At 33.2% G+C, this 24,519-nt stretch overlaps 2 protein-coding genes and 1 non-coding gene across 5 annotated transcripts; 2 read left to right on the top strand and 1 right to left on the bottom strand.

Moving 5' to 3' along the window:
* Positions 1–4,455: 4,455 nt before the first annotated feature.
* On the bottom strand, positions 4,456–4,528 carry TRNAR-CCG. The gene has a single exon. It is a non-coding gene; the product is annotated as a tRNA-Arg (tRNA).
* Positions 4,529–5,901: 1,373 nt separating this feature from the next.
* Positions 5,902–12,417, top strand: LOC120130060 (TOM1-like protein 4). 3 transcript variants are annotated; one of them, XM_039147409.1, is made up of 10 exons: positions 5,902–6,065; positions 6,454–6,617; positions 7,859–7,937; positions 8,123–8,221; positions 8,319–8,432; positions 8,729–8,877; positions 9,521–9,602; positions 10,666–10,751; positions 10,827–11,018; positions 11,660–12,417. In XM_039147409.1, the coding sequence occupies exons 2-10, from the start codon at positions 6,508–6,510 to the stop codon at positions 12,294–12,296; spliced, it is 1,548 nt and encodes a 515-aa protein (XP_039003340.1). In that variant the 5' UTR covers positions 5,902–6,065; positions 6,454–6,507; the 3' UTR covers positions 12,297–12,417. The 3 variants fall into 3 exon arrangements, with proteins under 3 accessions (XP_039003340.1, XP_039003341.1, XP_039003342.1); XM_039147411.1 differs by lacking the exon at positions 5,902–6,065 and adding an exon at positions 6,873–7,158 and having other exon boundaries at positions 6,496–6,617; XM_039147410.1 differs by lacking the exon at positions 8,123–8,221 and having other exon boundaries at positions 5,903–6,065; positions 11,660–12,416.
* Positions 12,418–13,351: 934 nt separating this feature from the next.
* LOC120130029 (probable methyltransferase PMT25) lies at positions 13,352–18,133 on the top strand. The gene is given in 11 exon segments (XM_039147380.1): positions 13,352–13,395; positions 14,088–15,065; positions 15,150–15,189; positions 15,192–15,298; positions 16,090–16,360; positions 16,452–16,562; positions 16,670–16,844; positions 17,142–17,411; positions 17,529–17,620; positions 17,623–17,722; positions 17,811–18,133. Coding segments are annotated over 10 exon segments (2,337 nt in total). The 5' UTR covers positions 13,352–13,395; positions 14,088–14,123; the 3' UTR covers positions 18,040–18,133.
* The last annotated feature ends 6,386 nt before the right edge of the window (positions 18,134–24,519 follow it).

Here is a 24,519-nt window from a genome sequence, read left to right as displayed (position 1 = left end):
TAACCACCTAGATCTAGGGGTTTATGGTTGGTTTTAGGCTGAGTGAGGTGTTTTTTCGAGTATAGGGAGAGGAGAGGAGCATTTTGGGGTCCTTTTGACTTCCTCCGGTCACCGGCGCCGCTGCTCGCCGCCGCTCGCCACCGCTCGCCACCGCGAGCTCCGCCATGGTTCCCCTGCCCGACGAGGAGAGGTTGAGAGATTTCTAAATCTCTCTCTCTTCTCTGCTTTGGCTGAATGGAGATAAATGAGGGGATGAGAGGAAAATAAGCTCGGTTTTGGGCTTATATTACCCAGCTAAAACGACGCCGTTTAAAGGGGTAAGGGGCTACGTGTTGTGTAAAAAGGTTTTTACTACACTGTAGGTCCCTTATGCTTTGTAATGATATATTTTAGCCAGTAAATGGATTTTTGTTTTATTCGATTTCGAGCTCTTATATTTCAATTTTTATATTTTAGTCATGTTCTTATATATTAAGTATTTATGTTAATATTTGAATTTTGTTATGAAATTTCTAGATCTTTTATTTTAGTCACTGTTTAAGCATTTCGTTTAATTATTTTATAGTCCTTTATATTTATGTTTAGTTCAGTTTAGTCTTAATCTTTATTTGTGGGTTATTTACATTTTCTGGTGCTTGTATTATTTAATACTTTTAATTTGAGGTTATGAGTTATTTATATTTGTTCATTAGTCCCTGATGTTTTTGTTTTTTATTTTAGCCCTAAATTTTCTATTTTTTATTTAGATCCTTTAATTTTCTATTTTTGTCATTTTAGTCCTTTAAACTTCTATTTTAGCTATGTCAGCCCTTTTAGTTTGTTTAAATTGTTATTTTGGTCCTTTTATTATCTGATAAATATTTTTTTTATGCATGACATTTGCCCTCATATTTCATTTTGTTTATATTTAGGTAATGTATGTTTCCTTTATTTCATTTTAGTCGTCATCACATAAAACTTTGATACTTTGGGTTTATTGCTTGTTAGGTCCTTGATGATCTGTATTTTTATTTCCTGAAATTATTTTAATTAATTTCTTATTTTTTCATGTATGTATATTCATATATTTTTATGTAAGTGTATATTATATTAGATTACATATGTTTACATCTATTTAATATTTTAGTCTTTTTATTAAATATGATTTGTCTTTATTTTAGTATATCTTATTTGTAGATGCACATTTTAATCTGAATTTGTAACTTTGTTTTATGGACAATTATTATTGCATGTATATATGCATATATATATATATATATATATATATATATATATATATATAGATATAAATCATGTAATTATTATAAGTATTTTGTATAAAATTTTATGTCTTTGTTACGCATGTACATATTTTATTTATGTATTTCAGTTTACATTTCCATTTTGGATCCTTTACATAATTAAAAATGTATTTTTTTATTTCTAGCTATTGATTTTAAATTCCTTTATTTGCCATCACTTGAACGAAATTTCAAGTACACGTATTTGTGGAACGAGCGTGGAAAATACTACTTGATCGAAGTGGTACAATCTAATACGACATTCGAACAAATACAAACTTAAAATAAATCCATTTTCTTTTAGTAATTAATTTATTTTAATGATGCAATGTGTTTTATTTTTAATTCACTATTTATTTCCTTTTAAATGCAAACATCAATTTTATTTATATTTGATTCTCATATTTATCAATGAGGGAATATTCTTTTATTGATAAGAAATAGTCGAGTTAGCTTTCCAGATGGAGGTTTGCTAATTTCGATATTTCTTTTCGAATTAAAGAATTTTCCCTAACATTAATTAATTCGAAGCAAATTAATTAAATTTCAATAAATGAATCACATTTTAACTTTATATTCAATTTATATTTTCCATCATGTACGACAACGTGTAAGCGACACAGTACCAGTTTTTGGGCATTGCGGTGTGCTAATCCTTCCCCACACATAACCGACTCCCGAATCCGTTTTAAATCGAATATTTGGTTACGCAGATCAATTTTTGTCTTATAAAAATGATTTTCCTTAAAATTGTTTCTAAAAGACGTTTTTAGGTTATTCGACCTACCTAACCCAAAGGTTAATGGCGACTCCTTTCAATCTAATTTCAATTAATCCAAAATCACTCAAGTTTTCCAAATAAAAGTCATAATCGTTTTTTAAAATAATATTTAATTATTTTACTTTTAAAAATGGTTATGACATACCGCATATGATCGTGAACCAAATAATCTCAAGTGTCTTAAGTATTTTATTGACCATCGCATATACTCGCTTGTCATATATATCGAGTGTCTGTAGTGTTTCCGCAATAAAAATCAAATTATCTAATTTGTAGATCATCATCACATCATCATAAATACACAAGTAACTACACAATGAGCAACGACCAACATCAGAATTATTACAAAGTTATTACAAAGTCTTGCGCTCAATTCGAAATTTACTTAACTTAAAGTATTTTATGCTCAAGAGTGTTTTAATCATTATCTTATTTCTTTTCATAAAAATATACATATATTTAATAGATCTAAGCATTATCATATAATTTTTTCATGTGACGATCGATTTTATTCGATTTGTAGCATTATAAAAATAAATAATTGTGTGTTAAGAGACTACAAGATTGTCTATGATTTTTAGAAACACATATCATCATTTAATTTTGTCACATAATTCTTTATCGATGGTGTTGTTGTTACCTTAACTATTGTCGAGGGAGTGGATTTTGTGAAAGTGTAGTGTCACTAATATTCTACAAGCTAAGTTGAGGGACTTATGTGAAGATTTACAAATAGCATGGGCCTATGTTTTCAAAATTTCACAAATTCAAATCAATAATGTCCAAATTACACCATTAGTAGAAGATTTAGAGGCTAATAATAACTTAGGTTCGAGTATTATTGAAGATGTAATAAAGATGTTGGATGATGAAAATACATTAAATTCATAGGGGAAGGTGAATTTCATAATCATTAAAAAACGTTGGAGTTAATGAAGAAAAATTAGAACGAAACAGGCGGCTGAAAACACGAAATAAAGGCAATCCCAGCCCTAAATCATGCCAAGTCTACCAAAATAGGACCACTTAACTTATTATTTAATTTTTGTTGATTCAGAAATAACATGAAATAGACATTCATACGGGTCCCAAAATTCCCAGGAAAGACTAAAATAGACTTGGGAATTAAGAAAATAGTAACGCGTGGAAGGTGTCGTGGGCAAGGACCGTCAAACTTCAGTTTAATGAAACGTCAAGGCAGCATTGTCATTGAAATTTCATTGTAAATACGTGCTATACTTTATTGCTTGAATCTAATACGCGGAGGAAATTCTTTTTTAACAATTTCTATCTAAAAGAGGAAAAAATAATTTTATTTCATAACCTAATATATAGAAAGAAAAAATGTCAACCGAAAGCTTTTAACCATATGGTTTAAAGATTGTTAACGATACGTGGAGAAAATTAAATCACCTTATCCCGACGATTATATATAAACTAAGATATAACATTTCATGTAATACAAATGATGATTATAGATTTTGGATAGGTGACAAATGAGAAATTAAAATAATAATAATGAATATCCAAATTACTTATGAACTATTAACATAAATGGTTGCCCTTATTATATGTTCAATGAATAGTTTTTCTAAAAAAAAGAAAATTATAGAAATATATGTCAACACGTATTAGTTCAATTGACTAAGTATTTATTAGGACCTTAATTTGATGAGAATTAAGTTAAACTTATCGCAAAAATAATAATTTTCTGAAAAGAAATGAAACTCTTCCAGGCAAAAAAAAAAAAGAAGAAAACCAGTAATAGTCGTTTGTGGTTGATAACATAATTAATTAGCAACTTTTAAAAACTTCTCTTTGTGATAAATTATAACACAATAAGATGTTCTCAATTAATTAGATATAATAATCGCTTGGAAAATTCAAAAACAACATCGCTTTTTTTAATGGGAAAAAATGAAAGAAAATCACTTTAGCCATAAAAGAAATGTTTTGTTTTTAATAAGGATTCTTCCTAGTATCCCACTCCTACAATGCATCAGCTTCGCACAATGATGCAATTGAATCATTCAATTCAATCTGAATGCCGACCGACTTGTCATATTATATACAATATTCGGTCAAATATTTAATCCAAATTCAATCTTTCGATAATTATTATATTTATTTTTATTATATATAAATACAAAAAATGAATAAAAACCTTACCAAGTTGTGTTTTTTCTTTGAGATCTTCATAGGGTTAGTTTTAACTGAAAAAGAATCATGCCACAAATAAGACTAAGGATCAAGCCTAAGACAATTGTTATAACCGTACAGTCATAAAAGTGTTACCTTAAAGTTATCTGTACGAAGATATCAATAAATTGCTTCATAAAAGCTCGTTGTAGTTTTTAGTGATTTGAATAAAAATGGGAGAGTAGGATTTCTCAACGCGCCAGATAGGGATCGAACCTATGACTTTCTGCTCCGGAAACAGACGCTCTATCCACTGAGCTACAGGCGCAACGACACTAAAATGCTATTGATTTTTTAATTGATTCATTTATTTTGTCAAATTATAAAAATAAGGATCAGTGTTGTAACAGTTTTAGATTTTTTAATTGATTTCTCAACGCGCCAGATAGGAATCGAGCCTATATCTCTTTAGATTTTTTTTTTATAATTTATTGAATTTTCAATTCATTAAAAGTAACAGTTTTAGTGATTTAATATTTTAGATGTATTTAATAATTTAAAAGTAAAATTATCAGTTTTTGCTTTCCTGATATACATGTAAATAAATTGTTTTATATCCTTAGCTTACATTCTTTTAAATATGTATTTATAAATAAAATATATCTTCAAGCGAGATTATTTCATCATAAGGTTTACGTTTTGTAGTTTTTTTTATTTGTGAAAGATATTCCAATTTTTTTTTAAAAAAATCTAATTATATGTGATAATTTTTGTTCAAATATACAAAACATATTCGATTTAATTCTATAATTTGCAAGATGCAAATATTATAGTAGCTTTGGGTGGAAAGAAGGAAGAAGCTTGGGAAAGTTGGACTATCGTTCAAATTGGGCAGAGGGTCAACCGATGTGAAAGGCTTTAGGGGTCCCACACTTGGTTGGCTTGACTGGTCTCTTGTAAGGATATTCAGAGCCAGCCACATTTGGCCAATTACTCCGAAATTCGACACAAGCATCGATTTAAATTAATTCTGCCCACTTCAACAGTTTAAAATGTTTTAATCTTTTTAGAGATAAAAGGATAATTTTATATAGTTAAATGATTTTATTCATTCTCAATATAAATGATTTTTGGCTTATTTATAAAATAAATAAATTAAAATTAAGACCAATCACATAACATCAATAGAATCTCTCATCTTTACGGAATATATATTCTTTTACAATTTTCATAATTTTTTAAAGAATAGAGATAATAATGAAAAACCCTAAATTAAGTTTAAAAATTAGGTTTTTATAAAGAAGAGGTGACCGTTGAAGGTTTTTGGGTCTCCAAAGTGGCGATCAACTCAATCAATCCAGTCCATATAAGTAGTTAACATGTCAGTTGTGTTTTTCTTTACGCATGTTAAGAACTGTTAACGCCGAGTGACCGGTTTGTAACAAATCGATAATGTTAGTGATCGATTTGTAACTTTTGAAACTATAGTAAGAAAACGAAAACTTACTCAAATAATCGTGACCAACTATGTAGTTTATCCATAAAAAAAGGGGAAAAGGAAAAAATTCCAATTTGATGCTAATGACTGCGAATGGTTGACGCAAAAGCCAAAATTGAAAATAAAATAAAATAAAATAAATAAACAAACAAATAAAAAGCCTTGCGGAAACAAAAGCAAAGGCCTTTAACAACGTCCAACAGAAAGCGCAGACTAGATTAAGTTTAGGCATACTGCAAACTTAATCTCTTTCTCATTCTTCTTGTTCTGTTTTAGTAGGAAAATCCTCAATCCTTAAGGAGTTGTTTTGTTTGTTTTTCTTTAGGGGCGAAGTGGAGGTTTTATTAATTTGATCACTTGGGGCAAGGTAATGTTATTCACGATTACTATTTGATTGCAATCACTATCAAGCTTGTTGATTTCCTTTCTGGGTTTTTGATTACTGCCCTGGGTTTTTCTTCTGTCTCTACGATGTGTGTCGTTTAAGGATATATGGGTAATTTTGGGGATTAAATTCTTGGTAACCCCTATTATCTACTTTTTGGTCTCCTATAAATTGTTATTGTTATCATTCTTAGGGAGAGTTGATATAGTTTTTTAACTGTAGAATTGGGTTTATTGATGATCATGCTCTAGAGCTGATTTGATTAGCGTTTACCTATCAATGACTGATCTTTTATTATTTTAGTTAGACTCATAATTTCTCCCCCGCAAATTCATGATACCGAATGGTTTTATGATTGGGTTTTCTGTAGGCTGTGCTTATACGATAAAGAGGGATTTGCTACTTTATAAGAGAGGCTGATAACATGGCTCATAGCGCTGCAGCATGTGCTGAGAGGGCAACCAGTGATATGCTGATCGGTCCAGATTGGGCTCTAAACATTGAGCTATGTGACATCATAAACATGGATCCAGGGTATATGGTTCTTTTTATTTTTATGTTTGGCAACCTTTTTGCTTTACTTCTCTAATTTCTCTTATTTGATGCATTCTAGTACCCATGATTATCATTTTGGAATTGTTATTTTGATTTACATGGAAGCACAAGTACTTCTACCTATGGGAATTGCGGTATGAAGTCTGCAATATGGGTACTTTAAGAATTTTCAGCTTGCAAGCCTTGCTTTGATTGTCAAAGAGTGCTCTAATCACTATTTAAATTGTTTTATAGGCCAAATTTGTGACCCTATCCACCTTTGACTAGTATAATATAACATTAGAAGAGATTGTGATGCACTTTTGTGTGACACTTAAGTGTAATTCAGTTGTTCCTCAAAAAGGAAAGAGGTTAAGTTTCGAAGGAGATTGCTTGGTTAACTTGATTTGATCTGCGATTTATGTAGATAAGAGTTGGGCTTTCCAAATTCGGTCAAAAAAGTAGCTTGGCTCTATCATCAATGTCGAGTTGTCACAACTTTATTTTTCCTAGAGAGTGTCAAAGGGAGAGATTGTGGAAGGGAAAGAATTTTGAATCTTCCATGTATGGTACACTATGAATCTTGTCGGAGAAGAGAGAAATTTTATGCTAGACAGATTTTCTGAATCTTGTATGTGCTGTGACATTGAAAAAGGAAGAGGAGTTTCAAGACACATGCATACTTGTATTCTACTCCTAGATTCCTTTTAGGTTTTTGAAATGTCTATTAGTGAAGCATTAAGATAGGTACCCAGTTAGAATGTACACGAGACTCCATATAATGTATGATGCTACAGCATTGCTATTCTGAATTCTCTTGGAACTATATTGTTTGGTAATTGGTTTATATGCCTATGTGGCACTATTAACTTCTCATTCTTTCCTCATATATATATTTAATCGGATAGTTTCTTGGGGTTGTACTTACCTCTTCTTGGAATGCATTGAAGGATTTGAAGTCTGAACATGCTTGAATAAGAAAAAGGATCTAGAGTGATGCTAATGAATAGGTGTACACTAGTTTCATCTATTTTTTTTATTTGAAATATGATTTTTTGTGTTCCAAGGTTTCAATAGATCAGAAGCACTATCTGTTGTGGAAGTTGCATAGTTATCCCACTCCCATGATTGATATTAATTCATTGCTTGCCTTGTTATAACTTCCTAGCCTCTTATTCACGCTCCCTGATGCATGATGAATCCTAGATTTTTTATTTTCATTCTTCATTTTTCTACTGCAGGCAGGCTAAAGATGCGATGAAAATCCTCAAGAAGCGGCTAGGCAGTAAAAATCCAAAAATACAGCTACTAGCTCTTTTTGTGAGTTGCATGTTTCTCCCCAAGTTCATATTACATACATATATATAGCACTTTTAAGTATGTTATTTGAAATCCACTTTTATGGTGAAATAACATCTATATGTTGGTTCTTAATAATTTTCTTCAATCACATGATCTCAAGTAACTATCAACTTAGTATTATCCTTCCCCCCTCCTTGGTTCAGGTATTGGATTCTCTCAGCAAAAATTGTGGCGAGCATGTTTTTCAGCAGATTGTTGAACGTGATATCTTGCGTGAAATGGTTAAAATTGTAAAGAAAAAGGTGACTTATTTTCCTCTAAATTTTGATGATTTTTCTTGCTAGTTTCCCCCTTTCTCACACACATTATTTGTATTCTTCCTTCTGGTTTACTGTGCAGCCTGACTTGAATGTTAGGGAAAAGATACTTATTTTGATAGACGCATGGCAAGAAGCCTTTGGAGGATCTAGTGGGAAGTATACTCTATATTTTGCTGCATATAGTGAACTACGGGTAAATGTTCTATTATTACTTTGGAGGATCTAGTGGAAAGTATCCTCATTACCTGTGTCCATATAATCCTAGCCTCATCCATTGATTACAATTTCATCTGTTTTTCCTTTTCTTCTGAGGTTGCTTGGAGCAATTTTGGTGATGTAAATTTGTATATTGATTTCTTTTTCTTTCAGTACTAAAATCATTTGTTGCATTTGCTGATTTGAAAAATACGAAATGTCCTTTCCTAATGTTTTCTCCATCATATCTATCCACATCTGTTTCTTGAAGTTCTCTCTTTTGGTATTTATCAGGCTGCCGGAGTTGAATTTCCTCCCCGAGGAGAGAATACTGTACCATTATTTACTCCACCTCAGACTCATCCGATAACTCATCATCCTGCTTCAGCATATGAGGATGCTGCTATTGAGGCCTCTCTTCAACCTGATGCTTCGGGCCTCAGGTACTACCTTTGCTAAAGTTGTTATTTTCTAGTTGTGGGTCATAGAGTTTTCTTTGACGACAATATTTTTGATGGGACAAAGATTGTGGAACTATTGCCCCAATGAATTATTTTAAAACATTTACTTGGATCAAAAGTCAATTAGATTCTGAAAAGAAGATTTGTGTTAGGTGTCTGCAAAATCATAATTGTTTGCTTTGATTACATTTCTGTTCTCCGTCATGTTTTTTCTTTGTTCATATATAAATTGCAAATCATCTAATAGCGAGTAAATTGCAAGTCATCGTTTGTGTACCATGTGCTAAATTTTGATCTTCATAATTTGCATTGTTATCTCACAATCTCTATTGTGTGTGATTTTATTTTCTTTAATAACTGAAACTGATGCAGTGCATTTTCAGAAAACATTTCTTTAAACAACATTTTCTTCTTTAGTAGTTAAGCTCATTAGTATATTGTTCCAGATAATTGGAGTTAGAAAATTTAATGGTTTTTAATTCTCTGCAGTGATTAAAAAAACCCTGCAAAGATACTGTGCTCTGCATCTTTCTTCTCTCTTTACTGTTGACATGTAAATTTTCTTGCATAAACCTGCATTATTTCTGTTTTCAAGAAATTGTAGTTGAACCTTGTGCTTTTCCAGCTTGCCAGAGATCCAAAATGCTAGTGGACTAGCAGATGTACTAATGGAAATGCTTAGTGCATTGGATCCAAAGACTCCTGAGGTAAAAACATTTCCCTGCAAAATGCAAATGCAGCATTATGCTTGTCACATGGTCTATGCTGCTCTAGGTTTCTTATTATCTGATTGCCGATAAACATAGTGCTTTCATATCCTTCTTCATTTTGTATTTAGTGCAGGAGGAGTATTTCTCTAAAAATTAATTTGTCTTATATGGAGGTAGGAAGGGAAGGGTGATATGCGGGTTCGCAGGGAATATTTTTGGTGTTTGGTTTTGAAGTCGGTATATGCAGAAATTTAGTATCCTTACTTGGAACATTAGAGGTTTAGGGAGGAGGGAAAAATCTTTAGTAGTGGCAAGGCAAGTTAAGAAGTTAAAACCTGTTATGATTTTTATTCAAGAATCTAAACTTGATCAGTGTCATGCGTCGATCATAAGGAGGAATGGAGGAAATTTGTTGAAGGGAATGGTGTTTTCTCCTGCACAGGGGTCTAAGGGTGGATTGATTAGTATGTGGAATGAAAACGTTTTCAATGTCACTAACCAGCAGTAGGTTTATCGCATTAGTGGGGAATTTTTTGAATGGCCAAAAGGAGTTTGTCTTCATTAATATCTATGGACCTGTTATTGAAGCTGAAAAGGAGGAATTCTTCGGGGAGCTGCTGAGTTATGTTAATTTGACGAATTTGCCAGTTTGTATTGGGGGTGATTTCAAATGTGTATCTTGTTCTGGAAGAAAAGCAAGGGAGATCACAAAATTGGCATGCTATTGAAACTCTTAGATCATTTACACAACAAGCTAACCTTATGGATCTGCCTATATCAGGAGGAACTTTCACCTGGTGCAGTAACAGAGAGTTGTCAACATGGGTTAGACTAGATCGATTTCTAATTTGTGGCAGATTTTTGAACAGCTTTCCTAGGATTTCACAATGCCTTTTACCAAAATCAATTTCAGATCATAATCTGGGCTTCTTTAGTTGTTCTTATGTGATAATAGTTTGTAACTGAACATATTAATGCATGCCAGGTGATTAAAGTAATGATATTTTTAGCCTGAAGCAAGTTAAATAGTTACCCCTTTACTGTTTTTGATGTTATACAGGCTGTGAAGCAAGAAGTCATTGTTGACCTAGTTGATCAATGCCGTTCTTACCAGAAGCGTGTGATGCTTCTTGTTAATAATACCACGTGAGAATCTGTTTGTATCTTCGGTTGATTTCCCCTCTGTTAGAATAATGCTGATGATTGCTTTTGCATTTTCAGAGAGGAGGAACTTCTATGTCAGGGATTAGCACTAAATGACAGCTTGCAGCGTGTTCTTTCCCGGCATGATGACATTCTGAAAGGAAATACTGTTCCCACAGGAGCGGTAGCAGAAAGTCCTGTTGTGCCTCTTGTTAATATAAACCATGAGGATGACGAGTCAGAAGATGAATTTGCTCAGCTATCTCATAGGTGACTATATCTTCTTATTGTTCCTCACACCATTCTCTGTTTGCTTTTTAACATTTTTCTGCTAATTTACCGTAAATTTTTGTAGTGAACCAGATTAGCCTTGCACTTTTAAAACATGAAAGACTAAAGAAATTTTCTACCAGTTGAAATTCATCTTTTAGCACATGGAAATGAACTATGGACACTTAAACCATATTGTGTTCATATGGTGCATTCCCTGACCCCATTGGTTTTTTAGCCTTGCAATTTTAAACCATGAAAAACTCAAAGAATTTCTCTCAGTTGAATTTCATCTGCTTGGCACATGGAAATGAACTATGGACACTTCACCATATTGGGTTCATGCGTTCTCTGATATTCATTGGATTTTTTGTTTTCATTGGAGGAATGCATTATTTATAAATGAATTATCGGCACTTAACCATATTGTATGGATGTAAGTGGCAGTTTTCTCTTGTCTATTTATTCTCTAAATTATATCTTGTTAAACATGCATAATGACTGCTTTGAAAATAGGTTTTTAAGATTCAAGTAACAGGACCTTGATTATTGGCAAGGCTCCCTATTTCCTGCCTTGTGCTTTTTTCATTTGCTTTTGATTTAAATTTAATGAGTCCCTGTCCTGTACTCACTTATTACAGATCATCAAGGGATAATTCTCAAGGACAGGGCAGGAGAGTACCTAAAAGTGAGCCTGGGCGAGTTGATTCATTTCTTCCTCCACCCGCATCTAAAAGTCTGGTTGCTACAAATGCTGGTGTGGTTGATTATCTTAGTGGCGATACCTACAAAACTGAGAATTCCCCCGGAACAAGAGAACCTGCACCTCATTCAGTTCGCACTCGTAACCGCACGAACCCTCTAGCTCCATCACCACCTCCATATCATTCTGGAGATTCCGGTCCCTCACCACTGTTCAGCGGTCAGCCTGTATATGACAAACCAGCTTCCTTGAGCAAATCTGCTGATGCTGAGTTGTTGCCTCCAGCACCATGGGACACTCCTGCAGGAAACATTTCGCCCCCACCTTCAAAGTTTAATCAGAGACAGCAATTCCTTGAGCACCAACACGGTTATCCTGGTGGTTCTTCTAATTCCAATAATGGATCCGGTGCTTCTTATGACACCTTGGTTGGACAAACTCAAAATCTCTCCCTTAATTCGGAGGCCCCAGCCAAAGAAGTAAAACCAGAAGACGTTCTGTTCAAAGACCTGGTTGATTTTGCCAAAGCCAAGTCGTCTTCATCATCGAAGCCCAACAATAACAGGTCATTTTGATATCTCCAGTTGGATAGTACAGCTCGTCAACAGTTATTAGATCATCGGTTTTTGTACTAGATTAATGAGGCTTCATGTTATTAAATAAACATGCATTTTTATACATAGCTTATTGGTTTTGTATGCTGTTTATTGGTTTAGTTAGAGACGAACTCGATATATTTTGCATGTAATTAATACTGGGTGTACCGTTTCGTCAGTTTGATTTTGCATATATTTTGATGCAACCACTTGATTTTCATACTTTTGAACTTGGTTTGTGATTTTGTTACTGCATTTGCTTGAGAATGGGTTTTTGTTTTTTTTGTTTGAATATAAAATGGTTTTAATTTGGGTACGGAGCCCAGCTGCTCAATACACAAAAACCCCAATAGTTTTGAGTTTCATGTTCATTAATTCTAATATTTTATTTTAATAGGATTATTCTTCCTTTTTAAAATTACTACATAAATTTCTAAAATCAAATCAATCTAATATAAAATTTTCATTTAATTATTATTTTTATAAAATCAGTTTATAGAATAATAATTTTTATTAATTTTGGATAAATATAAAATATATATTTAAAGATAACTCTCAACAATGATATTGAAAGCTCACGCTCTTGACATTCATAATGTTCGAGCCCAGAACTTTAAAAAAAATAATAATTCTTTTACTATCATGATGGCTTAATTCGTGCGTTTATAGAACAATATTCAATACACTCATTATAAGTGGTTTATTATATACTATAAAGTGAGCGGGATGTGATTTGATAACATTAACGTAAGAAATCTTTCAATATTTTTTTATCGAGAAGAAAAAAAATTATATTTTTTGGCTACTATGAATGAATTTAAGGTAATAATTGGGAGTGGAGTGAGATGCATGTGAATCATCAATGAGTCAATCAGGGTAAGTAATAATTACACAATATTCAAGGTAATCTCTACTAAAAAAAATCTGTATAACGTTTCTACATGTCGCTTTCCTTAGTAAACTAAGAATCCAGCCTACCATAAAATACTATTCACCTGCCGTTGGAACTCCGCTTTCATTAACAAAAGTGCGCTTAAATATCTCCAGAACCCTGATCCCTACAACAACCCTCCGCCAAAAAGGTACAGTCTTGCTTGAACGTGTTGCTTTTCCCTCCGTTTTCCTTTGTTGTTCACGTTTTCAAGTTTTCTATCTTTTGGTTGTTGCGGCTAAGTTCTTCATTATCAGTTAAGGGATTATCTTGTTTATGTGTTTTTGTATATAATTGAAGTGCTTCTAATGGTGCTTTTAAGTTACTTTCTCTGTTTCTATCAGGGTTTCCCTGAGTTTAATTTTAGTGGCTAAAGATTAAAAATCACATTTGATTTGGGAACTGGGTTTCTTTCGTTAATCAAGAAAAGTTTTTATTTTGAATAGAAAGTTTAAATCTTTATTTGAAAGATTGCATTAGGTAAATGCTGTATTGGTCTGATATATAGTTCCCTATGACGTTTATTGACAAAACGAGCAACGTTTAATGGTCACTTCTGCAGGAGATTTTGGCTTTAATATTTTTAGCTATTGGTTTTCCTTGTGGAAAAATTTTATGCATAGATACAAGTATTTCAGTAACCTTCCTTTGTTTCGTCAGTTTGTTTAGATTTAGCTGTCTAGATCATTTCCTTCCCTCTTGCTCGTAGCATTTTTTTTTTTTTTTTTACCTAGCTGGTTGTTTTTCTAGTATATCAGAACAACAAATTTTATATGTTTTTTTAGTTGAAATACGATTGCACGATGTTTGTGATACTAATGGCTAGTTATTTCTCTTCCAGCTGTATATAACAAGAAAATCGATTATAAAGAAACATGGCTACTGGGAAGTATTCCAGAGTTGATGGGAGGAAGTCATCGCGTTACTGTTTTATAGCGACTATAGTCGTCTTTGTTGTTTTCTGTTTAGTTGGTATTTGGATGTTCATGTCTTCATCAATTATTTCAGTTAAGGATTCAGAAAATTTATCTTTGGAGACCGGAAACGAGGTGAAACAAACAGTACCAAAAGGTGATTCTAAGCAATTTGATGATACCTCAGGTGATCTATCCGGGGCTGAAGCAAGAGAAGATGGCGGTAGTCTGCCTGGTAAAGTTTTCGGGATCACCGATGAGGATAATTCCACGGAGAACTTAGTGGTTGAGAGTATTAATGAGAAAAATGAGTCTCACAACTCAACTGAGGAAAACCAGGAAGAGAATCATGCAAATGAGAGTTCTGATGAGAAAACTGAGTCGGAAAGTGCACAAAAAAGGATGGATGAAGATGATGGGAATGGAACTGCTGATGAAATGAAACATGTTGGCAAAGAGGCTATTTTGACGGAGAGGAAGAATGACAAAAACCAAGACGAGCATTTGGAACAGAGTGAAGTTGGTAACAGTGTGGAAAGCAAGGAAGACAATCAAGCTTCAAATGAGATTCTTCTTGCAGGTACTCAATCAGAAATTTTGACAGAGTCTACTACTCGAAATGGAACTTGGTCAACTCAAGCTGTAAAATCCCAGAATGAGAAGAAATCACAACTTTCTTTTATATCCAATGAAAATAATGATCACCACTGGAAACTTTGCAAGACAACTGCTGGGCCAGACTACATACCTTGCCTAGACAATTGGAAAGTTATCAGAAAGCTTCCGAGCACATCGCACTATGAACATCGCGAGAGGCACTGTCCTGATGAAGCTCCTACATGTCTTGTCCCTCTGCCTGAAGGATATAAGCGCTCTATTAAGTGGCCTAAAAGTAGAGATAAAGTAAGCACCCCATCTGCTGCATGAACAAGTATTTTCTTTTTGTGTATTTACTTTGGTTCAAATTTATTTTGGTGCTTGTTGCAGATCTGGTACTACAATGTCCCCCATACCAAGCTTGCAGAGGTTAAGGGCATCAAAATTGGGTTAAAGTAACTGGCGAATACCTTACGTTCCCTGGTGGTGGAACTCAGTTTGTGAATGGTGCTCTTCACTATATTGATTTTATTCAAAATGTAAGTCCTTTTTGTTATATATATATATATACCTCTCTGGTTATGGTTTCCTTATTTTGCATTTTTGTCTGATGATATGTGATTACTAGCTACTTTTATTATATTTTCGAAGGAAAAAGCAGCTGATTATTGGGAAGAATAATTTTAAGATTTTCCTTTCCATCTTTAGCGTCAGTATAGTTATTGTGCGTAGAATAGTCACATAAATGACTATATCCAGGCTAATCATATAAGTTATCCGAACGAGGTACATCTTAAGCTTCAACTTATATGCACATGCATATACATAAGTCTAATAAGTTGTCTCTCACACTCTGTACATGTCTACTTGTATACAATCATATATAGATGTGCTTGAGAACAAACTTAACTCTTTCTAATAGGCAAACTGCAAAAGTCTATTTTTAGCTACTGGGAGTTTCTTTCTCTTTGATACATCGTCTCATCCCATGAAGCAGAAATATATCTGGTCTAATGTCACGTTATTTCCAATTGTGTAACCTGAGCCACCTCAAAGAACTTGAAGCCATTTCAAAACTTGGCATCATTGTTTTTCTTAAAAAACTTCTATTCGAAACATCATCCATCGCTTGTATTTGTTAATGTTTTTTTCTACTCAGTTTTATTAATCTATTCCTCATCTTTTTTATTTTGCTCTTTGCTTCTAATTGTGTAATATTTTAGTCAGATAAGCTAACAGCATTATGATCAGTTCGTATGGCTTTTATTTATTTTCTGAAATTGTTTTATCTGCCTATGTAAATTTGAATGCATATTCGATTCAATTGCAGGCTGTTCCTGAAATTGCATGGGGGAAAAGAACCCGTGTGATACTTGATGTTGGGTGTGGGGTGGCTAGCTTCGGAGGCTATCTTTTCGAAAGGGATGTTCTTGCAATGTCATTTGCACCTAAGGATGAGCATGAAGGCCAAGTGCAGTTTGCTCTTGAACGGGGAATTCCTGCCATATTAAATGTGATGGGAACTAAAAGGTTACCTTTTCCTAGTTCAGTCTTTGATCTTGTGCACTGTGCACGTTGCAGGGTACCCTGGCACGTTGAAGGTGGGATTTCATTTTTCTTATATCTATCACCATTTAGTTGTACACTGTTGTGTTATTTTCTAATACAGAGACATTTTGAGGCATATTTCAGGTGGCAAACTTCTGCTAGAACTCAATCGTGTCCTGCGATCTGGTGGTTACTTTGTTTGGTCTGCTACGCCAGTTTATAGGAAGGGCCCTGAAGATGTTGGCATTTGGCAAGGTAAAATGCTTTATAAACTAGTCACTTGTCTCCAAGGAGAGCAATATTTTGATTTTGCTTTACGTATCCTCCTTTCAATTTTTGTGACTTATGGTTACTGATGGCAGAAATGTCTCGCCTAACAAAGTCGATGTGCTGGAATCTGGTGGTCGTTAAAACGGACAAATTGAACAATATTGGCGCTGCAATATATCGAAAGCCAACTTCCAATGATTGCTACAAGAAAAGATCTAAAAATGCACCTCCACTTTGTGAAGAATTTGATGACCCCAATGCAGCCTGGTAATATATTTGCCCTTGGTTGAAAGTTATTTGTACAATTCCCTTATAAGTGCATATTATACCTAATAATGTATGAACTAATTATAATCAATCGGAAAATGGTTTTAAAGTATGTATACACCTTTTATTAACTGTGTCCTTATTTTTTATACGCGTGAGTTTGAGCGTTTACATTTGCTCTAGAAGTATTGACTAGATTAAAGGACATCTCTCTTCAAGAAATGTACTTCCTACTTTTTTGAAAAATAATGTTTTTCAATAATTTAATTGGGCAATATTTTCTGGTTTATGCATCAGGGATGTACCCCTTCAGGCCTGCATGCACAAAGTGCCAGTAGATTCAGCGAGGCGTGGATCCCTGTGGCCTGCACAATGGCCTGTACGGTTAGAGCAATCGCCATATTGGTTGAATTCTCAGGTTGGCGTTTACTGTAAAACTGCTCAGGAAGACTTTAAGGCAGACTACAATCACTGGAAAGTAGTCGTCTCCCAGTCATATTTGAAGGGGATGGGGATCAACTGGTCTTCTGTAAGAAATGTCATGGATATGAAAGCCGTTTATGGAGGGTATTTTGTTTGACCTGTCTCTGGTTATGGCAGAAGTATAAAGTGCCTTAATTGTGAACTTATGTTTCCGTCCTCTTGGACCTTATTCTTCCCATGCATTTGTGCTTCTGTGTACAGGTTTGCTGCGGCCCTGAAAGACTTGAAAGTTTGGGTTATGAATGTAGTTCCAATCGACTTTCCTGATACCCTTCCAATAATATACGAACGGGGTTTTTTGGAATATATCATGATTGGTGCGAGTCATTTAATACATACCCCAGAACGTATGATGTTCTTCATGCTGATCATCTATTCTCTAGCATCAAAAAGAGGTTTGCTCTCTTCCCTTCTATAATTCTTGCAGATTTCGTTCTCAGCCAATATTGGTTCCTTGATATGATGATGTCCTACCGGGCACAGGTGCAAGTTGGTTACAGTAATTGCAGAAGTTGACCGAATTCTGAGGCCAGAAGGAAAGCTGATCGTACGAGACAATAGTGAAACCATAAGCGAGGTGGAGAGCATGGTTAAATCACTACAATGGGAGATCCGAATGATTTATTCCAAGGACAACGAGGGATTGCTTTGTGTTCGCAAGACATTTTGGCGTCCCACGGAAGAAGAACCTATAAAGAACGCCATTGCTTGATCATGATGCTTAGTTTTACATCACAGCAACACAATGCCACTCTCATATGTATCCCAGCTGCTAATGCAAAATTATATAATTGATTACATTCTGACTTCAATCAATTACTATTTTTGTGCCAAAATTTCCAGGATGGACTAAAATGCATACCTTCGTTTATAAGAAAATCAAAATGTTTAACTCTTAATTTAATACTTTTTTTATTGTGAAAACCAAGAGATTATAAAGGGAACTATGACTTTCTGTGAAACCACTATAGTATGTTTCATCACACAATAAGAAGAGAAGAGAGAATATATATGTATATATATATATATACACACACGAAGACCAGGTAAAAGGAAATCACTGCGAATATAGGATCCTTTTTTCCTGGGCAAATGAGAATAAATATATATGAAGACCAGTTATAAGCATCAAGCATGTGTTTAGTCTGCAAAGGGACAGACGGATACATGAGCGGCATTCCGCAAGTGATGGAAGAGGGTTCCATTTCTTAAGAATTCATAGACCAGCAAAGGAACTCGCGTCTTCAAACAACATCCCAAGAGTTTCACCTCATTTCTATAGTTGATTCGGGAGAACACGATAACTTCATTAATGACTTGTTGAACTTGGCTTTGATCTCCAATGATGGATTATTTTTTATGGCAACATTGTGATCACACCTCTTCCAAGGACTTCACTTTCGTGGTAGTTGTTGGTCGCTTTCTTGAGTTCTTACACCGTAAAGAGTTTAGTTGTTTAACCATACTCTTCGCGTTTTGCCTCACTCAGAAAGTGTACGGCAGTGAACTTTGGAAAATGGCAACATTCTATTTATTTTTCACTTGCTGCAAAAGAATAGTCTGATGTTTTACTTTTAAAGTCTACTTACCAGCTGATTCTCTAATAGCATATTTGATAATTACAGAACTGAAAAGAAACGATTGGGGCATTCCGAGAATTGAACGTGGGACCTCTCGCACCCTAAGCAAGAATCATCGACTAGACCAAATGCCCAACTTTGATATTGCAATGTTTTGAAAATTCTGTATTTTTCATTTTTTTGGTCTTATACCTATAGATCGGTAATACCACATGAGGTGGCCAATAGTTTCTCACTGCCGTACACTTTACGGTGAAGAGTATGGTTAAACAACTAAACTCTTTACGGTGGAAGAGTTTCTTCCAAGTTCAATTCTCGGAATGCCTCAATAGTTTCTTCCACCGTAAGAAGCTCCTACTGATACTACAATCACTGTACTGCCACTTCCAAACGGGTATGGGACCTGGCACCCTGCTTTTGCTTCAGCTGCCACTCAAGTTAACTTTGAATTTGATTATTCTTTTTTCTAGTCCGCAATGGTTACAACTTAAAAGGAAGTATATATTTATAACTTTTTTAATCTATTAATAATGCGCAAATCCTGTAAATGATATAGCTTGAATCTATAATTTTTAGGGAAATCAATATTTCCTTTTACTATTACGATATGGAGTTTTTACATTGACTATTCTTGAAAGAAAGAACAAAAGTTTAAATGCTCGTAATAAATTTAATTTGGCATATAGAAGGAGATACATAATCCTATTATTTACTTTTAAACTACGAATATTTCAGTTTTCTTAGTTGGATACAAATTAAATTTAGCTTGAGAGATCAACTGAGCAATTGTAGATTTTGCTCGGAAAAACACAGCATTTAGTGATCCGATTAGTTTTTTCTTGCACAAATGTATGGTAATTTGTTTAAGGGCAAATTAGATTAGATGATACTAAATTTTGGGATGTATTGATTATACCACTGAACTAAAAATTGATTCTATTATAATATAGAACTTTTAATTGATTCAATGTAAACATTAGATCATATAAATTCAAACAACATGATGACTTGGATAATATTTTTTGTTTCGGTATAAAACGATATAGTGGAGACTAAAAGGTGCAAAACAACATAATTTTGACAGTGGTGTAAATATTTAGAGGGAAAAAAACTATTCTCATTTTTGTCTCGGTTTCCTTCTCCTATTTCCTGTAAACGGTGCAAGCGACTGCCTCACTTGTTGCCATTTGATCATCTTCCACGATCGAAGACATTAAACTAAAGCTCTTTGTCATAAGTAGCAGAGATATATAAACAGTCGAAGAAGGCGGGGAGAATTGGGAAAACTGAAAGTAGGTTAGGAATTTCAATTGAGAAAATTAGGGTAATTGGGAATACAAAATTACAAGGGCTTAGTCACTTACCTGATGGACCAAATGAGCGGCTTAGAAGTCTAACCCAATCAGGAAAGGAATCATGCCAACAACACCTCCAAGGGAAGAATTATGTTAGAAAGTTGTACTGCCAAGTGGTAAATTGGTTAGAATTGGTACAATGTTGACAAATAAAACACGTTCTGGTCATCTGAAAATTGAATGATATTGTTTTCTTCTTCAAGCTCTCTTTCTTCTCTAAATCTTCTTCTCTTAATCTCTATTTTTATTTCTTCGATTCTCGTCCTTCTCTGATTCCTTTGGGTCATAACAAATTGGTATCAACAACCATTATTCCTAGCATTCTAAAGCTTGGGTATGTCTGTAACACCCCTGACCTATACCCGACCCAGATACGAATCTGAGGTGTCATATTGACTTTTCAACTCTTTGACACTTTGAAAATTTGACTAAAATTTGACTTTTATTGGAAAAATAAAAACACATTTGCAAAACATATCAGAGCATCTACAATTTAAAACATTTTCAGTACATGCCAACAATATTTCAAATAATAAAAACATATACAATTCAAATTTTACTGATCTAACAGTCTTCACAGATATGTTGTCCTGCCCCCATGCTTATTCAATTTACTTCTCGAATCTCTTGAACCTACGTGTGAAACAATCACACGCTAAGTCTAATACTTAGTGAGGCATAAAGAGTATATTAAAGAAATAACATTTATGTTATTATCAAAATATACATTAAGTACAAAAACACTATACTCTTCATAACTTATAACATATATTATTAAACATTGATTACTTTATATCTATTTGATACTTGATTTTACATTTCATTAAAAATCTTTCATATAAAATCAAAAGACATTTCATTAACATTATAATAATGTTACTAATTTTTCAGATTATATCAAGTTTGTTTTATTAGCCCAACGTATATTGTTGAGAACTCAAGGTATGTGAGTACAATGAGGTTATGCACTAATGCAGTCATCATTGCTCACATAATTTGCACCGATGTACCACATATTTGTCCCGAAGGACCACATACGTTTGTCCCGAAGAACCACATAGATTTGTCCCGAAATACCACATAGATTTGTCCCGAAGGACCACATAGAACCCGCGACTATTGGCATGCCAACTATACCCCTAATTCTCATAAAATATACTTTGAGCTTATTCCATATAATTAAGTCACAGTTATTATTGAAGAGGTATTTTATTCATATAGATCAAATTTCGCGTATAATAATTCCACATAAACTAAGGTCTCTTAGCACATATTCACATAGAACATCTCACGTAGAACATTTACTCATAGCATTTACCATAACACTATTCAAATTATCATTTATTCATATAAAACATATACTCATATGTCATATACTTATAATATTTCATGTAGATTATTCAAATTATCATATAAAAATAGTTTGGGTAATTCATACCAAAAAATTATAACAAAATCATTTAATGAATAAATATAAAAAAAATATGTTTTATAACATAATACAAATCATTTATTCAAAAACATTCGAGGTTGGCTTATCGCAAGCTGCCCTCCAATCGTATATAAATAAGTAAGTTGCACTCACCTTTGCCTCACTTAAGCCCTAAGCACCTCCTTTTTTACTTTCACCTTATCCTTATACATCATTTAGTTCGACAATTGCTTTCGGTCGAATCTACACATTAACATGATCACTATAAATATCAAGTTCAATTAACATTAACCAATTAGCCTTTACTTAAACGAAATAAAACACCTATATTTAACATTTCAGAATGCATAGTATCGGTACTCTTCCTGCAATATCGATACTTCTCTTCTATGGTACCGATACCCACTTTGATATCGATACCATTTTGGTATTCTGGAAATTCACCTTTAATTACAGTATCGATACCTTGTCCTTGGTATCGATACCTCCACATCAATATCGATACTACTTCAATCACTATCGAGATTGTTCTTCTGATTCCTATTATTTCTTTAAATTTACCCTTATAGTATCGGTATTGTTACCCTTACCCAGAAATCATGTATTTCACTTCGAAAATTACCCAAATTCACCTAAATCTCCTAGTTTTATCTCCATTCATGCTTTTAAACTCATTTACACTTATTACCACTAACTTATATCCATTAAAACCTCTTTAACATCTCAATTTCTCCATAAAACTTTTAAAACTAAAAATCATACCACTTCTTCAAACATGTTCTTAATCATTTTTAATACTTCTAATCCCTTAATTAAACCCTTGACAAGTCAAATATATCTTTAACATCCAAATACAATCACTCTCAATCGATTATCTTAGAAACCCATTTTACTAAATCACCATTAAATCCTTAATCCCTTAGTTTCTACTCATCTTTAAGCTTCCTTAAGCTTTTATATCACCCAAAGAATAAAACCAAAAATAAAAAAAAAACCATCAACCTTAAAATCACTTACCTTTGAAATGGTGTTCACGGGCAAAAAATAAGAAGAAAAAATATCCAAAGTTTCCAGACCATTCTTTCCCTTTCTCTATCCTTACATGCTTAAATATCTCCTAAAAATGAATTTTAAATTCATTTATTGATAAAAGACCTATTTTCCCTTTCATTCTTCCATCTTTGATAATAATTCCTAGAAACAATTTCCAAAATCAGTCATTGAACTTTTCAATTTATTCAAATTAAACCACCAAAATTTAAATCCTTATATTTCAGTCACTGACCCAAAGTTTGGGGTATTACATTTCTCCCCCCGTAAGAAAATTCGTCCTCGAATTTTCATTGTACAAAGAGATAAAGAAACTATCTCCTAATGTCCTCTTATGCTTCCATGTCCCTATTTCCATTTTATGACTTCTTCAAAGAACTTTAGCAAACTGAATCTTCTTATTCCTCAGTTATATGACTTTATATACTAAAATCTGTAATGGTTCTTCTTTATTGGTCAATTCAGATGGGACTTCTAATTTTTTCGGTGTTATGATGTCAAAAAACCTTATTTATATATTCTGAATATCGAATCATGAAAACATTAAGGTTCTTAAATAATCCTCACTTTCTCTTTGATTTCTTTGATTAGATTAAATCTGGCCCCGCTAAATCTCAATCTTTTCCTTTAATCCAATTTAATAGTTTCAAACACTTTCTTCCACGTAGAACTTCATTTGAAGCTATCTTGATATCTTTCTTAAACTTGTTGTCATGCCAATCATTTAAAAACAAACTTAATAACAACTATTTCCATGGCACTATAACCATTCATCCGACATTAAGTCTTTAGTTTCTCCTTTTCCCACTTATTCCATATTTGACAACCACAAAAAATTTCATCTTTTCTCTTAAGATCTTTTATTCAATCCAATAACAAAGCTTCAAATTTAATTGTACCAACAACATACAATCTTTCTTTAAGGACAATCACTTATTTCCAAACTCTCAAAGTAGTAATGTCTTTCAGCTTTGTCGCAACATTCACCATAACCTTTCATGTTGTAGTTAATAAACACTTCATCAATCTCTAGGGGATGAATTCGTTTCCTTTCTTTTCATTCCTACAATTCAACATATACTCTTGACTTTTAAGATCCATATAGATATAACGCCATTCATCACATAGATAGGGGTGTTATCCCAACAAAATATCTATAATTATTACAAACTCGAGATCGAGATTTAGATGATTTATTACTTATTTCTCTAATTACTTTGTAGCATAGATTAAACCTTTACTCTTGTATAAACACACATTCTAAACCATTATAAGACGCATTACTATAATTCACATTTTCTTTTCCAGATTCTAATCATATTAGCCTTGGAGCTTATATCAATATTCTTTTTAACATCTCTAAATTTCTGGGCACTTAACAGTCCAAATAAGTGATATGTCTATCCTCAATAACTTGGTCAGAGAAAATATAATCATTGACTATATTCTTATCATTCTTTGGAATTTCATTCAACTATATCCAAGCTTCCTTAATATACATATCTTTATCCTCTTAGATGATTCTACATGGTCAAGGAATACAACCTTAGAAAATCCACACTTATGCTTGGTCAACTTAGCATACAAATTTTCTCTTAATCCTTTAAACTCAATCATAATGCCTTAGCATAACTTTTAAAATCTAAATAATTTGATCAGACTAACCATCAATCTGCGGATGGAAAGTAGTGCAAAAATTAAATCGAGTTTCAAAGGCCTTGTTCAAAGAATTTCAAAATCTTGAAGTAAACCTTAGATCCCATTAAATACAATTA

The sequence above is a fragment of the Hibiscus syriacus genome, unplaced genomic scaffold (assembly GCF_006381635.1).
Source record: "Hibiscus syriacus cultivar Baekdansim isolate YM2019G1 unplaced genomic scaffold, ASM638163v2 tig00110505_pilon, whole genome shotgun sequence".
Taxonomy (NCBI): domain Eukaryota; kingdom Viridiplantae; phylum Streptophyta; class Magnoliopsida; order Malvales; family Malvaceae; genus Hibiscus; species Hibiscus syriacus.
The sequence above is the reverse complement of the archived record's forward strand: the minus strand, read 5'-3'. Positions and strand labels throughout refer to the sequence as shown.

Excerpts from the sequence above, each read along its gene's own strand:
- LOC120130060 (XM_039147409.1), top strand. The coding sequence starts at position 6,508 with ATGGCTCATAGCGCTGCAGCATGTGCTGAGAGGGCAACCAGTGATATG. Across the intron at positions 7,938-8,122 it reads TACAGCTACTAGCTCTTTTT|GTATTGGATTCTCTCAGCAA; the intron begins GTGAGTTGCATG and ends TCCTTGGTTCAG. Across the intron at positions 8,878-9,520 it reads CCTGATGCTTCGGGCCTCAG|CTTGCCAGAGATCCAAAATG; the intron begins GTACTACCTTTG and ends GTGCTTTTCCAG.